The 16,374-nt window shown below is 50.0% G+C and overlaps 1 protein-coding gene across 9 annotated transcripts in view; it reads right to left on the bottom strand.

Moving 5' to 3' along the window:
• The window catches only part of FAH (fumarylacetoacetate hydrolase), a 37,411-nt gene extending 21,548 nt beyond the window's left edge, over positions 1-15,863 (bottom strand). For 5 of the 9 annotated variants that reach the window (XR_014293942.1, XM_082619599.1, XM_082619597.1 and 2 more), the window contains exons 1-7: positions 15,678-15,863; positions 11,263-11,373; positions 9,981-10,102; positions 9,443-9,492; positions 8,759-8,849; positions 1,943-2,040; positions 1,800-1,852 (exon numbers count right to left, since the gene is read on the bottom strand). Coding sequence is in view for 8 of the 9 variants with exons in the window: in XM_082619599.1 (XP_082475725.1) it covers positions 1,800-1,852; positions 1,943-2,040; positions 8,759-8,849; positions 9,443-9,492; positions 9,981-10,102; positions 11,263-11,373; positions 15,678-15,758 (606 nt within the window). In the remaining variant the exon portion in view is untranslated. The other 4 variants (XM_082619603.1, XM_082619604.1, XM_082619602.1 and 1 more) reach the window with 4 other exon arrangements.
• Between the last annotated feature and the right edge of the window lie 511 nt (positions 15,864-16,374).

The raw sequence follows: 16,374 nt of genomic DNA, 5'->3' as shown, positions 1-16,374 counted from the left end.
ACAGACTCAGAGAACGAACTTATGGTTACCAGGAGAGAAGGTTGGGGGTTGGGGGGAGGGATAGTCAGGGAGTTTGGGATTGACATGTACACACTGCTATATGTAAAATGGATAACCAACAACGACCTACTGTATAGCACAGGGAACTCTGCTTGATATTATGGAACAACCTAAATGGGAAAAGAATTTGAAAAAGAATAGATACATGTATACGTATAACTGAATCCCTTTGCTGTACACCTGAAACTATCACAACATTGTTAATCAACTATACTCCAATATAAAATAAAAACTTAAAGAACTTTAGAAAAAAAATTCAAAAATCAACTGAAACTCCAAAAAAAAACCCCAGTTATGTTTACACTATAGTATAGTCTATTAAGTGTGCACTAGCATTAGGTTTAACCATCAATATACATACCTGAATTAAAAAATAATTTATGGCTAAAAAATGCTAACCGTCATCTGAGCCTTCAGCAAGTCATAGTAGTGACATCAATGATCACCAATCACAGATCACCATAACGAATACAATAATGATGAAAAAGTTCGAAATATTGGGACTTCCCTGGCAGTCCAGTGGTTAAGACTCTGTGTTTCCACTGCAGGGGGGCGTGGGTTTGATCCCTGGTTGGGGAACTGAGATCCCACATGCTGCGTGGCATGGCCAAAAAAACCCAAAAAAGTTTGAAATATTAGGAGAGGGGACTTCCCTGGTGGTGCAGTGGTTAAGAATCCGCCTGCCAATGCAGGGGACATGGGTTCGAGCCCTGGTCCGGGAAGATCCCACATGCCGCGGAGCAACTAAGCCCATGCGCCACAACTACTGGGCCTGCGCTCTAGAGCCGGAGAGCCACAACTACTGAGCCCATGTGCCACAACTACTGAAGCCACGCGCCTAGAGCCCGTGCTCTGCAACAAGAGAAGCCACCGCAATGAGAAGGCTGCGCACCACAACGAAGAGTAGCCCCCGCTCACCACAACTAGAGAAAGCCCGCGCACAGCAACGAAGACCCAACGCAGCCAAAAATAAATAAATAAAATAAATTTATTTTAAAAAAAACAAGAAAAGAAATATTATGAGAATTACCAAAATGTGACACAGAGGCACAAAGTGAGCAAGCCCTGTTGGAAAAATGGCACCGGCAGACTTTGCTCGATGCAGGGTTGCCACGAACCTTCAATTTGTAAAAACGCAATATCTGTGAAGTGCAATGTAGCAAAGTGCAGTAAGACAAGGTCTGCCTGTATGTGGTTGATTCATGAACATGAACTCAAGGCACAGGCACTATCAGGCCCCAGGGCAGCTTATCTAGCACACACGTTTTCTACAGGGTGCACATCACAACTTTCTTGTGCTTGGGAACACTAGCTAGCACCTCAATGAAAAGCGCAAAAATGGAAAAATAACGTGGCACTGAATAGACAGTAAAAAGGACACTTGTTTGCAGTATGAGAGCTGAGACACAACGGCAGAGCAGGGCCTTGTTCAACCTCAGATGGGGACATGCACATCGGGAGACTCAAATTTTTTGCCACCCTGTGCATGCCCTCAGGTGACCCCCAAAAGCTCCCACTAGTATTGATTTGGAGGTTACGAACGAACTGTTAGTGAGTAGGTGAATTTTCAAATATGGAATCAGTGAATAATGAGGATGGCCAAGTGGGGACCCAGGACTGCCATTAACGTGGCTGAGATGGGGGAACGGCCTGTCGTCCAGGGCGGCCATCCCAGGGAGCTCTCCTGCCCTAGTGTTTATACAGACCCTACGCCAATAAAACACCAAGACATGGCTTACCATTTCCAACTCGAAGTCCAAGAGTTTGCAGGAACCATACACAGGAGGCTTACCTGGAATCATACCAGGAAGAGAGGCTAGTGAGTGCCGGGCATGGAACTCAGGGTGCGGGGACACAGAGCGGAGTGCAGCAGGGTACTTACAGTCATCGGGTCTCATCTGTCCCATGGGCCTGCGGATTGGGGTGCCAGATACCACGACGGAGGAAGCACGGCCATGGTAGCCCACTGGTAAGTGCAGCCTGAGGAAGGAAGGAGAGAGAAAGCATCAACACTGTTCCACGTGCAAAGTAAATTTCAAAATGTTTTCAAATTAAAAATGAAAGGGAGAAGGAATAGTCAGGGAGTTTGGAATCAACATGTATACACTGCCATATTTAAAATGGATAACCAGGGGCTTCCCTAGTGAAGCAGTGGTTAAGACTCCACACTCCCAATGCAGGGGGCCCAGGCTTGGTCCCTGGTCAGGGACCTAGATCCCACATGCATGCTGCAACTAAGAGTTACATGCCACAACGAAGGAGTCCACGTGCTGCAACCAAGGAGCCCACGTGCTGCAACCAAGGAGCCCACGTGCCGCAACTAAGGAGCCCACTTGCAGCAACTAAGACCCAGCGCAACCAAATAAATACATAAATATTAAAAAAAAAAAGTGGATGAGAAAAAGAGAGCTTTAAAATGGATAACCAACAAGGACCTACTGTATAGCACAGGGAACTCTGCTCAATGTTAAGTGGCAGCCTGGATGGGAGGGGAGTCTGGGGGAGAATGGATACATGTATATGTATGGCTGAGTCGCTTTGCTGTGCACCTGAAACTATCACAACACTGTTAATCAGCTATACTCCAATATAAAATAAAAAGTTAAAAAAAAAAGAAAGGGAGTCAACATATATACATGGTTCAAATATCGAAAGGTACTCCCAAGTGTCCAGCAATAGATAAATAGATAAGCAAGAATGAGGTCTATACATACAATGGAATACTGCTCAGCATTAAAAATGGAAATAATGACACAGGCTACACCACGGGTGAAGCTTAAGGACACTGTGCTAGTGAAATGAGCCAGACACCAAAGGACAAATACTGCCTGATTCCACTTACGTGAGGTACTTAGAGGAGTCAAATTCATAGAGACAGAAAGTAGAAGGTGGTGGGGGGGCGGGGGGTGGAAACGGGGAGTTATTCTTGAGTGGGTCCAGAGATTCAGTTTGAAAAGATGAAAAGCTTGTGGAGATGCATGGTGGTGATGGCTGCACAGCAATATGAATGTACTAATGCCACTGAACTGTGCACTTAAAAATGCTTAAGATGGTAAATTTTATGTTATGTGCAATTTACATTTTTTTAAAAAGCAAAAGGTACTTAAGCAGTGGGAAAAAGTATGATTTCCTCCCATCCTTGTCTCCAGCATCAATATGGTGCTGATGCAAATACACGCAGAATAACTGAAATGGTTACTGTGTACATACTCTGCACTTAGAATACGCAGCATCACATGGGGTGCTTTCCTGTTGTTTCCCTTTTCATGCCCTCCTCACAATAGCCCTGCACGGTAGGCATAATGGGACAGCGCTGAGCAAACTCAGGCTCAGGAGCATCCAAGGCTTGGCCGAGGTGACCCCGTGTGAAGTGCTGGCATTGGAATTCAAACCTGGGTCTCTCCGACCACAAAGTTCCGCTGCTTCCCCTGTAGCCCCTCCCTACCTACTACAACGGGACCCCGGGACTAGATCATAAAGCTTGGAGCGGGAGAGCCACCCAGAGCACAGGAACACTGTCAAGAGCTCTGTTTATAAGACAGAAATATGGGAGAGGAAATGAAAGAGGAAACAACTCCCAGGTATCGAAACACCATCATAAGGTGATTTACGGTACGGTACTGTACTGCTAGGAACAGACCAATTGAACAAGCTGGTTAAAACAAAGAACATAATACATAAAAGGTGAAAAACGTTTTTGCATAACAAGATAAGTTAGATCCTGTAATGGGTAGAATATGGTTCCCTGGAAGTATGTCTACGTCCTGACCCCTAGAAAATGCGAACTCGACCTTATTTGGAAAAAGGGTTTAAGTTAAGGATCTTGAGATGAGGTCATCCTGGATTAGCCAGGTGGGCCCTAGATCCAGTGACAAGTGTCCTTATAAGAGACACAAGAGGAAACACAGAGAAGAGGCGAAGGCTCTGTGTAGACAGAGGCAGAGTCTGCAGTGATGCTGCCCAGGAAGGATGGCCTGCAGCCACCAGAGCTGGACAAGCAGGGAGATGGCTTGTCCCCTGGAGCCTCCAGAGGGAGTGAGGCCCTGCCAAAACCTAGATTCCAGACCTGCGGCCTTCAGAACTGCGAGATAATACATTTCTGTGGTTTTAAGCCACCCAGCGTATGGCAGTTTGTTACGGCAGCCCAGGAAACGAATACAGACCCACACCTCACATCACACACAAAAGGAAATCCCCAGTGGATTACAGATCAGAATTTATGCAGAGTAAGGCTCTAAGAAGTACTAGGAAAAAATACCTCCCAAATCTTCAAATTCCTGGGGTGGAGAAAGCCTGAGCACAACATAAAAGTAAATGCCATGAAGGAAATGATTGACATGTTTGACTTTATAGAAAGGTAAAATTTCTGCATCAAGAAAGACAGCAAATAAAGTAAAAAGATGCCACATTGGGAGAAAAGAGTTGCACTGCATTACAACAAAGGGTTAATTTCTATTCAGCACAAAACAGTCTTTCGCATTAATAAGAGAGCACTGTGTAGAAGAATATCTGTGAAAGAATCTCTAAGCAGCTGATAACGGTTTTGCCTTCAGAGAAAGGAAGGAGGATGAAGGACAGGGTGGGAGAACCTTGCTTTGTTCCCACTGTTTACCCATAAATTCCTTTGGAATTCCGGACTATGTACATGCATTGATGATTTTTTGTAGCTTTTAGTTTTTTAAACATTTGAAAATGTATTTTGCAATATTTATGATATACAAAAAGATATAATAAGACAAATAACCACACAGCACCAACAGGCTTTCTAAGCCAATTAAAAACGCCCCCTTCATAAGGACCTCCCTGGCGGTTCAGTGGTTAAGACTCCGCGCTTCCACTGCAGGGGGCATGGGTTAGATCCCTGGTCTGGTAACTAAGATCCCATGTGCCGCGTGGCCAAAAACACCAAAAAATAATAATAACGCCCCCTTCGTAGCTCTCCCGGTCCCTGCCCTCTGCTTCCCACCCCTCCTGACCCCACCCCAGAGGGGGCCACCACCTGGAATTTACTGTCCCTTGATATTTCTATACACTTTTACCACTGTCTAGTGTTTTTCGCATCTTGTTAGATAAACGGCAATTTACCATGCATTTGCCTTATATTACCTAATCAAAAAAAATCTATTTTCGTAAAGACTGAGGTAGATTTAAGTTTATTTACAGGGAGCAATGTCAATGACATAGTAAAGTGAAAAACGCAAATGTCAGTCAGCATGGTCTCGTTTTGTTAACTAAAGAAATGAAATGTGTATGTGGCCGTGCGTGTGCGTGTGTGTGTGTGTGCACACCCGTAACCTGGAGAGGTGAAGGCGATGGGCCAGCCACCATTCAGAGTAATGGCCTCCTCTGGGGAGTGGGCTGGGGGTTTCCCTCTTCTCCCCCTTTGCTCCCCTTATTGGCTTAAGTTATAAAATACAACTGCGTGCAATTACATTACATGTAATGATTCAAACAGCACAGAAGTTAGTCAGCTCTCCCCATCCACCCACTCCTCTGAAGGAAGTAAAGTTGGTCTGGAATCTATTATTCTGGGCCTTTCTCTACGCTCATAGCAGTCTATGCAAATGTGTGCGCGTGTGTGTGTGTATGTGTATGTACGAGTGTGTGTATATGTGTAGGTATGTGTGTAGGTATATGTGTGTGTACATGTATGAGTGTGCATGTGTGTGTGTGAGGCTCAATAATAGCCTCTCAAAAGATACCAAGGTCCTGGGACTTCCCTCATGGTCCAGTGATTAAGACTCTGTGCTTCCAATGCAGGGGGAGCGGGTTTGATCCCCGGTCGGGGAACTAAGCTCCCACAAGTCATGAGGCACGGCCCAAAAAACAAAAAAGATATTCAGGTCCTATTCCCTGGAACCTGTAGATGTTACTTTCTATAGCAAAGGAGACTTGCAGATGTGATTAAGTCAATGATCTTGAGATGGTAGAGATTATTCTGAATCATCCAGGTGGTCCCTAAATGTAATCATAAGGGTCCTTATAAAGGGGAGGCAAGAAGGTCAAAGAAGGAATTAGGACAATTGCAGATGGAACTGAGACAGGCTGGGACCTGGGACCCTTTGCTGCAGTGCCGCAATCCTTGCACATGGACACACCTCCCCATGAGCAACAAAATACAAAGAAACTGTATGGGACTAAAAATAACTGCGTGCATGTGTAGTTGGGGTAAATTCTGGACCCAAAAGATACAAAGAGACCAAAAAAACCCCAACTGCCACTTCTGAAGAGCCTGGGGCAAAAACAGGGTGTCGGGAGCAAAAGCAGGGTACTGCGCATGCCCCCTACACACAACACCACCTAAGGGGTGGGCAAAACACCTAAGCCACCCCCCTGGCCCGACCCCTGGACACACCCCTACCCTCACCCCATATAAGGAACAAGCTTGGCCCCCTCGGGGAGCGAGCAAGCAAGTGAACCTCTTGTTTGTTCTTGCTCCCCCCACTGCAGCAGGGGCCCCAGTAAAGCCTTGCCTGAATTACTTGTCTGGCCTCTAGTCAATTTCTATTGCTTGGGGAAGGCCAAGAACCCTGCGGGGTAACAGAACCAAGAGGCTGGAGTTATTGAGGCAGGGGTCCCAAGCCAAGGAACGTGGGCAGCCTCTGGAAGCTGAAAAAGACAAGGAAATGGATTCTTCCCCTAGAGCCTCCCAGAGGAACCAGCCCTGCCAACACCTTAACTTTGGCCTAGTGAGGCTGATTTCAAACTTCTGACTTCCAGAACTGTGAGAGAATATACCTGTGTTGCTTTAAGCTACCAAGTTTGTGGTAATTGGTTATAGCCACCACAAGAAACAAATACAGTATGAATGTACATATATTTTTCTTTGTCTTTTTATAAAAATGAGAACTCACTTTACACAATACCTTCACTTCATATATCATGAAAGTGGGGCTTCCCTGGTGGCGCAGTGGTTAAGAATCCACCTGCCAATGCAGGGGACACGGGTTTCAGCCCTGGTCCGGGAAGATCCCACATGCAGCAGAGCAACTAAGCCCGTGAGCTACAACTACTGAGCCTGTGCTCTAGAGCCCGCGAACCACAACTACTAAGCCTGCGAGCCACAACTACTGAGCCTGTGCTCTAGAGCCCGCGAGCCACAACTACTGAGCCCGCATGCCACAACTACTGAAGCCTGCGCACCTAGAGCCCGTGCTCTGCAACAAGAGAAGCCACTGCAGTGAGAAGCCCGCGCACTGCAACAAAGAGTAGCCCCCTCTCGCCACAACCAGAGAAAAGCCCATGCACAGCAACAAAGACCCAATGCAGCCAAAAATAAATAAATAAATAAATAAAATCTATTAAAAAAATATATATATCATGCACATGACTTTTGATCCTAAATCTTTCTTTCAACAGCTATAAAACATTTCATATTGTGAACAGACCATTATTTTTCAACTAGTCCTCCACCAATAACCATTCAGATTGCTTCCAGCTTTGGGTCCTTAGAAAGATTGCTGGTAAACATCTTTGCCCTTGAATACAAACATTATTTCTGTAGGATAGATGCATGAAAGTAAGACTGTGGGTCCAATGGTATGCACATTTTAAATTTCTAGTGTTTTACTTTATGTATTTTATGTATTTTCTGTTTCGGTTAATCACAACAAGCATATATTACCTCTATAATAAAGGATATATGCATAAAGTAAAAAAGGCACAGCCGCCGACCGCTTTGCATCAAACATTGAGAGAGAAAGCCTGTCTGCTCTTACCCTGCAGAAGGAAATGGGCTGAGACTCCCCCACTTGGCCTGGACCATGCATAGAGCCAGAATCTTGACTCATTGGCCTCCTGCAGTCCTAGATGCACCCTGGCCTTGTTCTGCAACCTTGGCCTGGTTGCTTAACTTCTCTGGGTCGTAATCCACTCTCTTCCCCCTTCTTCCTCTTGGCTCTGACAGACGCAGCCCCTTCTGGCACAGCTTATCTGAAACACCCACTAAAAGAGGGGAAAGTCTCTGTCCACCCCAGTGACTGTGTGTGGCCCAGGGCACTTGGCCTGGGGCGTGTGCCTGCCACTGTGCTCTGAATAACCCTCACATCTAGAGGACAACACACAGCAAAGGGCAAGGATCTTGGCTCTGAGTTCTAGGCTCCGGCAATGGCTTTGACCTGGGAGTTAGGAGACAGCCTTTGGCCCTGTTTGTCCTCAGGCAAGTTGCTCCTTCTTTAAGTCTGTTTCCCTTCCTGTGAAATGGGGTTGGCAGTCATAGCCTTGGCGACCCCAAAGAACCCCAATGAGGATCAAATAAATACATGCAGCCCCTGTTTCGAGCTGACCACACTTTGAGAAAATGCAGCACTGGGCACACTTGAGGATTCTCAATCCATCAGAAGAGTCTAAGTATGGAGAATGCTGGCATGGAAGACTTGTCAATAGAACCATAATTCACAGCTTACAAACAAAAGGATCTGGAAGGATGTTAGTGAGTCAGGATCTAATTCCAACCCGTGTTCTCTAGATCAAAGGGCTTAAGGGAAGTCCTCATGATCCCACAGTGGGTCCAGGGCTAAGGGGAGAGGAGGACCAGAGTCTGAGGCCACTGTTTCCAGAAGTGGTGACATCATGGTCATTGTTAGCTTTCCTCCCAGGTTTCCTTAACCTGAGAGGACTTGGCAGCTCCTGGGACAACACGCTGCCGGGCACGTAAAGACAGACTTGGAACTTAGCCACACACTGGTCCAGAACATACCAATTGGGCATCAATGGGTTCTCCGTGCCCCTGAACATGACTCCGACGTTGGTGGCGTGGTGCCGAGAGGAATAGAAGTCCGTGTAGTCGCCTGCGGGGGAAAGGTCGGGAGATGCTGTCAGTGACCTGGATTCCGCAGGTCAGAGAAGGGCCAGTTCCAAGCGGGGGTCGGAGCGGGAGAACAAGGAGGGGTGAGCGGAAGGGGCCGGGAGAGCACGCCCGACATGCACGCCTGACATGCGACACAAATTCGCCTCACTAAAAATTCGTTTTGGGCTCCCCTGGTGGCTCAGTGGTTGAGAGTCCGCCTGCCGATGCAGGGGACACGGGTTCGTGCCCCGGTCTGGGAAGATCCCACATGCCGCGGAGCGGCTGGGCCCGTGCGCCATGGCCGCTAAGCCTGGGCGTCCGGAGCCTGTGCTCCACAATGGGAGAGGCCACAACAGTGACAGGCCCGCGTACCGCAAAAAAATAAAAAAATAATAATAAAAAAAAAATTCGTTTTGAGAACTCCCAATTGAGAAACGAAAAAGAAACAAGGAGCCAAGACTTCCTGAAACAGACAATGGAATTTGCAAAAGAGTGGCCCACACCCCTCCCACCCACGGGCTCCGCTCGCCAGGCCTTTGCCTGCCTGAGCAGCCAGCTGCTCTGTGTGCATCCTGGTAAAGAGACTGGACTCACCTATGGTGGCCGGAAGATGCATTGTGGCGGAAGCCTGGGAAGTGAATGCACTGAAACACAGAACAAGGGGCTTCCAGGTCAAGCTTTGGTCATTCACAGGCGCAGCCTAGATCATGGTCCAAGTCCTGCTCACAATCTCCAGCGAGCACTTCCAGACTGGCCTGGGGCCACCCCAGGATGGGCATCCACCCACTAAAGACAAGTTGCCTCTCCCTTGCTTCTATGTTCCACTCTAGGCAATGGGCTAAATTACCCTTTGTTTGGAAACCAGACAAGGACACAAATGATGCTGAAGAGGAATGGCTGAGTGAACAAGGGAGTGGGCCAGTGGGCCAGGCATGGCCTGGACACCCCAGTCCAGGCAGAGACGTAATCCCAGTTGGCCCAGAGCCCTCTCACCAAAATGCAGTCCAGGTCGGGGCTGGATGAGGCCAAGGCAGCCAACCCATGACTCAGAATGTCCCCGACGACCACACCGTCCTCTTCCGACAAGCCAGGTCCCCTCCTCCCCACCCACCATGGTCCACGGGCCCCTCACCGCTTCCGAAGCTCCGTGTCATCTCTGAGCCTGGCTTGGCTGGCGGACAGCAGGTTCTGCAACAATCCTCTTGCCTCCTTCCAGGCAGCCTGACCCAGGCCCATGAAGCTGTTGAGAGTTGGCTAGGACCAAGATGCGGAGGAAGAAAGAAGATCACACATGGGAAAGCCCCTTGTGCTACCCCTCCTACTGACAGGAGCGAGCCTGGCCAGCTTTCTGGGTCCCCTGTCACTTATCCCAGTTCATTCAAACTCTCAGGACTTTGGTTCTTAGTTCTGTCATCTGTTCATCGAGCTGGGGAGATGTGTCATCTTTCCTGATGGGGCTTCATCCCCTCATGGACTTGCAATTGGCAAAGCCTGGGAGCTCCTATCTGGGACAGCTGCCTGGTTAAGCTTGGCCCCGCCTGCAGTGAAGATGGCTGTGTTCCTCCAGGGGGGACCTCCGGTCTGCAGGGGTACTGAAGTCTACACCAATCCCCTTCACATAAGTTAAGAAGAGGTTTCTGAGCCAGTGAAGTGTAGCAGAAAAAGCACTTGTGGATTCTCAAGGCCAGAGTTCCAACCCCAGCTCCAATCCTTGTAGCCATGTGACCTGGGAGAATTGTGTCCCGTTTCAGATTAGACCCTCATCCCTCTAATGAGGATTCCATTCCTACGCCAGAGGGTCGTCGTGAGAATTGAACAAGAGACATGTGTAAAACTCCTGACACATAGGAGGTACTCAATACATATCATCTTCCTTCCATGGAACGGGAGGGAGGATGCACACCAAAGCACTGGACCGTCTACAGGGAAGTAAATTCACGTCCATCACTCATGTACGTATCCTTCAGGCTGACTCCTAAAGTGGGGGCAACACAGAGGGCACTTGGGGCAAGCTGTCCATTCTTCCCAGGCTGGAATCAAACCTGGAGGGCAGGGCTCATGGCTCCCTCCCTCGGAGGGCCCAGCACCGGCCTGGAACAAGCAGAGACTCAACCAGCTTAAGATGAGGAAATGAACCAGTTATTGGAGAACATCATCTCAGAGACAACTGGGGAGGGCCTAGGACTGCGGAGGGACTGACACTCTTCTCACCCAGGAACCCACCCTGCGCTGTCCCAAGGCTGCCTCCTGCCAGCCTGTCTGTCTCACAGCCACCCCCCAACCTTACCCGAGTAAAATCTCTGAGCCCTCAAGGTACTACCTCTATCAGAAACGGAAGGCAAAGGGCATTTTCTTAGTGGCATTTGCAACAAAGGCCACTGAGATCCAGGACAAGCCATGTCACAATGTCCTACCTGATCAAAGACATCCTGGTGTTGGGAGAGGACAGGCCCAGTGAAGAGGTGCTTAATGACACTGAGGTCTAGGATCTGGTCACCAATCGCCACGCCGATTCTTGGTCTTGGCTGGGAGGAAGGGGGCATGGTCAGCACTGGGCAAAGCCTCAGCCAGGCTTGGCTCACTTACACAGCAAGTCTGTCTATTTACGAGCCCATGGCTCTTGTCTTTACATGGCCCTCTACGGAGAGGGACTGAGGAACTGGATCCTTAGCACCGTACCCCAGCTCCCTTTGCCTCTCAAAGGGCAGAAATTGACCCTGTGATCTCTGTCCGGGAAGAACCTGGTGCCATGTCTGCCTCTAGGACAAGAAGGGAAAAGAATCTGTGTTTCCTGAATGGAAAATAAATCAAACACCTCTTGGAGTGGGTAAGTTGAAAGAGGCCTAGTCCAAGCCCCTTATCCAGGCAAAGTCCCCAGCAAAGTTTCTCAGGTGTTGCTTAAAAGCCTCTGGTGATGAAGAGCTCACCACCTCACCAGGCAACTGGATTATTTCTCAGGTTTAACCTAGGCCTTCCCTTGGGGGCAATTCCTCTGCACAGCAGAGCATGTCCCAGGCACAGTGCTGAGGGTCAGGGGCTTGGGCTAATGAGCTCTGTTATGGCTCAAACAGAGCAGAGCTCGGGTCACCAGGGAGCATGAAGCCAGACTGCTCAGAGCATGCAGGAAAAGTTCCTTTCTGCACCATCAAATCCCAGCTTCAGCCCTGAGTGTGACAATGTCGCAAATATTTGGCAAAGCCTGACCTTTGTCCACATGGCCCTGAAATCTGCTCATCAACAAGGAACTTGAGAGCATGTCTGCAGACTCGGACCTCCTAAAGCTCTGTCCTGAGCTGAGCTTCTAGCTCTCCTGAACCACCAGCTTTGCCATTTCAGTTCCAGGGAGTTTAGAGGTGGGGCTACTGGCTGGCCTTATCTCCGGTGGCTGCTCATTTCAGGGGGCTGAGAGAGGATGGCTATCCCTCCGTGCACAGGGGTAGACCGGAGCCACACCCTCACCTGGCCCTGAGGCCCCGGGCAGACCCGGGAAGCTGCCTGGAGAGGCTGGTCCTCATTCCCAGCTCCCTGGGCCTCATCTCCCTGGGCAATGAGCTGGGCCACCTGGACCCCAGCGGCTGCCCACTTAAGGGATATGCAGGCAGACCCCTGGGCCACTTCTCTGACCCTGGCCCCCACACCAAGCTGCAGGAAGGAGCCAAGGCCACTGAGCAACATCAGAGACCTAATCAAAAGTGTGGCTGCCTGCCTCCTCGGCTGCAAGCAATGGCGAGAAGCTGCCCTTGTGTTTCAAACCCTGGCAATTGTGAAACCATATGTTGAATCTTCTAGACCTAGACATGAGGAGCTGAGAGGGTGAGTCCCTCTACTTTAACTGTTGGGAGTTATTTTCTTCAGTGTTAGACTTCCGATCCCTGGGGTCCTGCCTACTCTGTCATTCACCATCTTATCATTTTGGACAAGTCCTTGGTCCTCTGAGGGCCTCAGGTTCCCATGTATAACCTGAGGGAGACAATTAGTAAGAGATATCCTATGTTTAACTTTAAGAGAATGCGTGTGCATTGCCTCTGCTTTATAACATTTGGTCATATCCGATAGAATGTTGTCCAAAGGAAAGCTTTACCCACCTCCCAGCTTGACAGAGGGAAAAGGATGGGGTTTGGGAGCTCACAGCTGTGGGGTGGAACCCCAAATCTGCCTCTTACTGGCTGTGAGACCTGGAACAGAACTCTTAGCCTCTCTGAGCCTCAGTTTCCTCATCTGTAAAATGGGGACAGTAGCACAACAGCAAGTTTGTAGTAAGAATTCAATTAATTAACATCTGTAAATCTCTTATCACTAGACCAGACACAGGGCAGACATTCACCCAGACAAAAAAATTTATGGAGCATCCACTTCATCCCAGCAGTATACTAAGGCTGCAGAAGCACTGACGATAGAGGAGAGACATGGTTCCCACCCTCCAGAAGCAAAAGGAAGCACATGGTGAGGTGACAGACGATAACTGTGGCTGGAGTTCAGTGGTGAGCTCGTTCAGTGAGGGTGCTTAGGGGACAGCTCTGAGGAGGTGACATTTAAGTGGGCCCAGAAGAGTGAGAAGAAATCAGGCATACATAGAGTAGGAAAAAAGAGTATTCCAGATAGAAAGAACAATACGTGCGAAGGTCCTGAGGCAGGAAACTGCTCTTAGAAAGTTCCAGAAACTGGGACTTCCGTGGTGGTCCAGCAGTTAAGACTCTGCGCCCCCAATGCAGGGGGCCTGGGTTCGATCCCTGGTTGAGGAACTAGATTCCACATGTTGCAACTAAGAGTTTGCTGCAACTAAAAGATCCCCAGTGCTGCATCTAAGACCCAGCACAGCCAAAGTAAATAAATAAATATTAAAAAAAAATGTTTCAGAAACTGAAAGGCAGCCAGTCTGGCTGGAGAGAGCAGAGGGTCTGGAGGCAGAGGCAGGGCCAGAACCACGGGGACTTGAGCACCTTGGCCGTCAGCTCCAGATTACTGCAGCGTCTGTTTCTCAGAAGCCACGGTCCCTGTCTTCACAGAGAGCGCCAGGGTCTGCTCTACTAGTCCATGAACAACCCAAGATGGAGGGAGGGTGTCCCGTGTGCCTTTGATCCCCAACTCCCAGCCCAGAATCTGGCCCAGAGTTGGGGTTCATAAGCATTCACTGAATAAAAGAATGACTAAAATGAAAGCCGGATTAATTCACTATTGTTCCACCCAAATTGTGCATGGCTGGCCACTGGCATGGAGAGAGAGGCTGTGCCCCGGCGACTAGGTCAGCCTGGAGAGGCAGCCATTACCTTTGGAATGCCCAGTGCCTGCAGCCATAGCTTCAGACACAGCCTGTTCCACTTGAAGGCCCTCAGCCTTCTGCAATGCCCAGGGGGCCCACTACCAACCCCCAGCACTCTTGTCAGAGGGCAGTGAACCTCCCTAGTGGCTGTCCTTGCACATTCTAATGTGGAACTGCTGGGGCATGGAGTCTGAAAGCCACTAGCCATACCCTAAGGGGCATTCATTCCAGAGTCTTCTGGGAGAGCAAGTCAGAGCACCCCCCCCCACCACCACCAAAGGCTTCTGCCTAATGGATTTGTAGAGTGAAGGTTGAGGACACACAGCTGAGGACAAAGTGTCAGAGGAGTGCAGGGGAGGGCTTGCCAGCAGAGTGCACTTGGCTAACACAGGTTAAGGTTTAACATGCCTCTTATTTGTATTTGCGGCCCTCCAGGGGACTGAGTGCTACCTTTTTGCATCCTTGCAACAACTGGCCAGGCCAGGCAGTTGTGAAACCACATGTTGAATCTTCTAGACCTAGGCATTTTTTGCCATGGGGTCAGGAAACCCAGTTTCCAGGAAGGGGCTAACTGCCAGGAACTCCATTTAGCAAACGGTTCCCGAACACTTGGGCGCAAGCAGATTCTGGGTTTCTATGAATCAGGAGTTTACCTTTAAAGTTGGGAGCAGAAAGCTAAGCCCAAAATACCATGAATAAATCCAAGGGAATCTGCTTTCCCCACCCAAGGACCTTCTTATGTATTTGTTGATAAACCCCCAGTTTTCAAAGATTTCTTTCTGCCAATCAGACTACACTTACTAAGTGAAATTTCATTTCTCTGCCCAAAAGGGCTTCTTCTGATCAGCAAGGGAATGCCAGGGAGCCCAGGGAGCTGAAAGAAGGCCAGCTGGAGGTAAAGAAACGTAACCTCTTAGATCCCAGGCCTCTACTGCCAGCAAAGGCGCTCATCCCTCCGAGCTACTTAAAATACCGGGTCAGTTAATATTTCCCGAGTTCTAGGGTTAGAGGCTAACCTGGGAGAAAACAACCGGTCACAACGTGGTGCCTTGGGGGAAGACAACAAAGCCAAATGACTTCGGAGTAGGCAGCATGACTGTGCTTCAACTCCTCTGTAATAAGAGAACTTGCTCTGCCTACCTGAAAGGGAGACTCATATGTATCGTTTCATTTTGCGTTTAATTCTCACACAAACCTGCAGAAACCGAGGCTGAGAATTTCAATACCTTGCACATCTAGAAAGTTACCAGGAGGGATGTGAACCCACAAGTACTCTCCATGATCGGCCCCTCCAAAGAAAAAAGGCCCTTGCCTCCACCCCACCTCCCATCGCACTCCCCAGGGAGGAGAATGCGAGGCACCGCTCGTTAGGCCCCAAATGACACCGGGGGTCTTCGCGAGAGGCGTCCAGCAGGGAAACGACGGGCCCGACGTCCTGCTCCGTCGGGTGCTGGCGGAGGTGGCAGGGCTGGGCTGAGGCCCGGGGCGGAGCAGGAAGGTGGCGTGGGGGTCCCGGGCGGAGGGGAAGCCCTCCCTCCCCGCGCCCGGAAGCCGAGCGCTGCAGCTCACGTTGCCTTTGGTGGAGAAGACGCCGTAGGGCAGGTTGTGGATGGGGAAGTCGGAATCCTCGGCCACTGGGACGAAAGACATGCTGGTGGGCACGGAGCAGGGTGGCGGGCTGCGGGCTGCGCGCGGCCAGCAGGACTGGATTCGCAGAGGTGGTCAGGCAGGGTCACGCCTCCTGCGGGCTCCGCCTCTTCAGGCCCGTCCCTCCGGAGTGGACACTGTGACACGGTAGGACCCGGCCCGCCCCCTCCGAGGGCTCCGCCCCTCCTGGAGCCCCCGCCCACCAAGAGACCGCCCCTCCACGAGGCCTGTTCCTCCGCAAACTCCACCCCTGCACAATCCCTCCTCTCCCTGTCACTCCAGCTTCGCAAGCTCCACCCCCGCACAGTCCTTCCGGGCTCTCCCACTACAGTTTTGACCCTTCGCAAGCAGCCCCGCCTCCTCTTTGAATGTCCTCGTCCCGGAGTCCACCTCCCGGGAGACCTCGGTCCAGCTGCCAGGCCCAGGGGCCCTGGTCCTACCGAGAGCAATCCCCAGCTTGGCGTTTAAGGCTCTGCCCCTGGTGACTTCAGCCTCGTTTTCCCCTGGCTGCGTGGCCCGCTCTTCTGCTCAACAGAAGTCTTGTTGGGTTTCCGGGACACAGCCGACCCTTTGACGCCAGACGCTGCCTCCTGGGCTGGTACAATGCTTCCAGTCTCGT

This window comes from Mesoplodon mirus (assembly GCF_964341445.2).
Source record: "Mesoplodon mirus genome assembly, chromosome: 4".
In the NCBI taxonomy this organism is placed as follows: Eukaryota; Metazoa; Chordata; class Mammalia; order Artiodactyla; family Ziphiidae; genus Mesoplodon; species Mesoplodon mirus.
The sequence above is the reverse complement of the archived record's forward strand: the minus strand, read 5'-3'. Positions and strand labels throughout refer to the sequence as shown.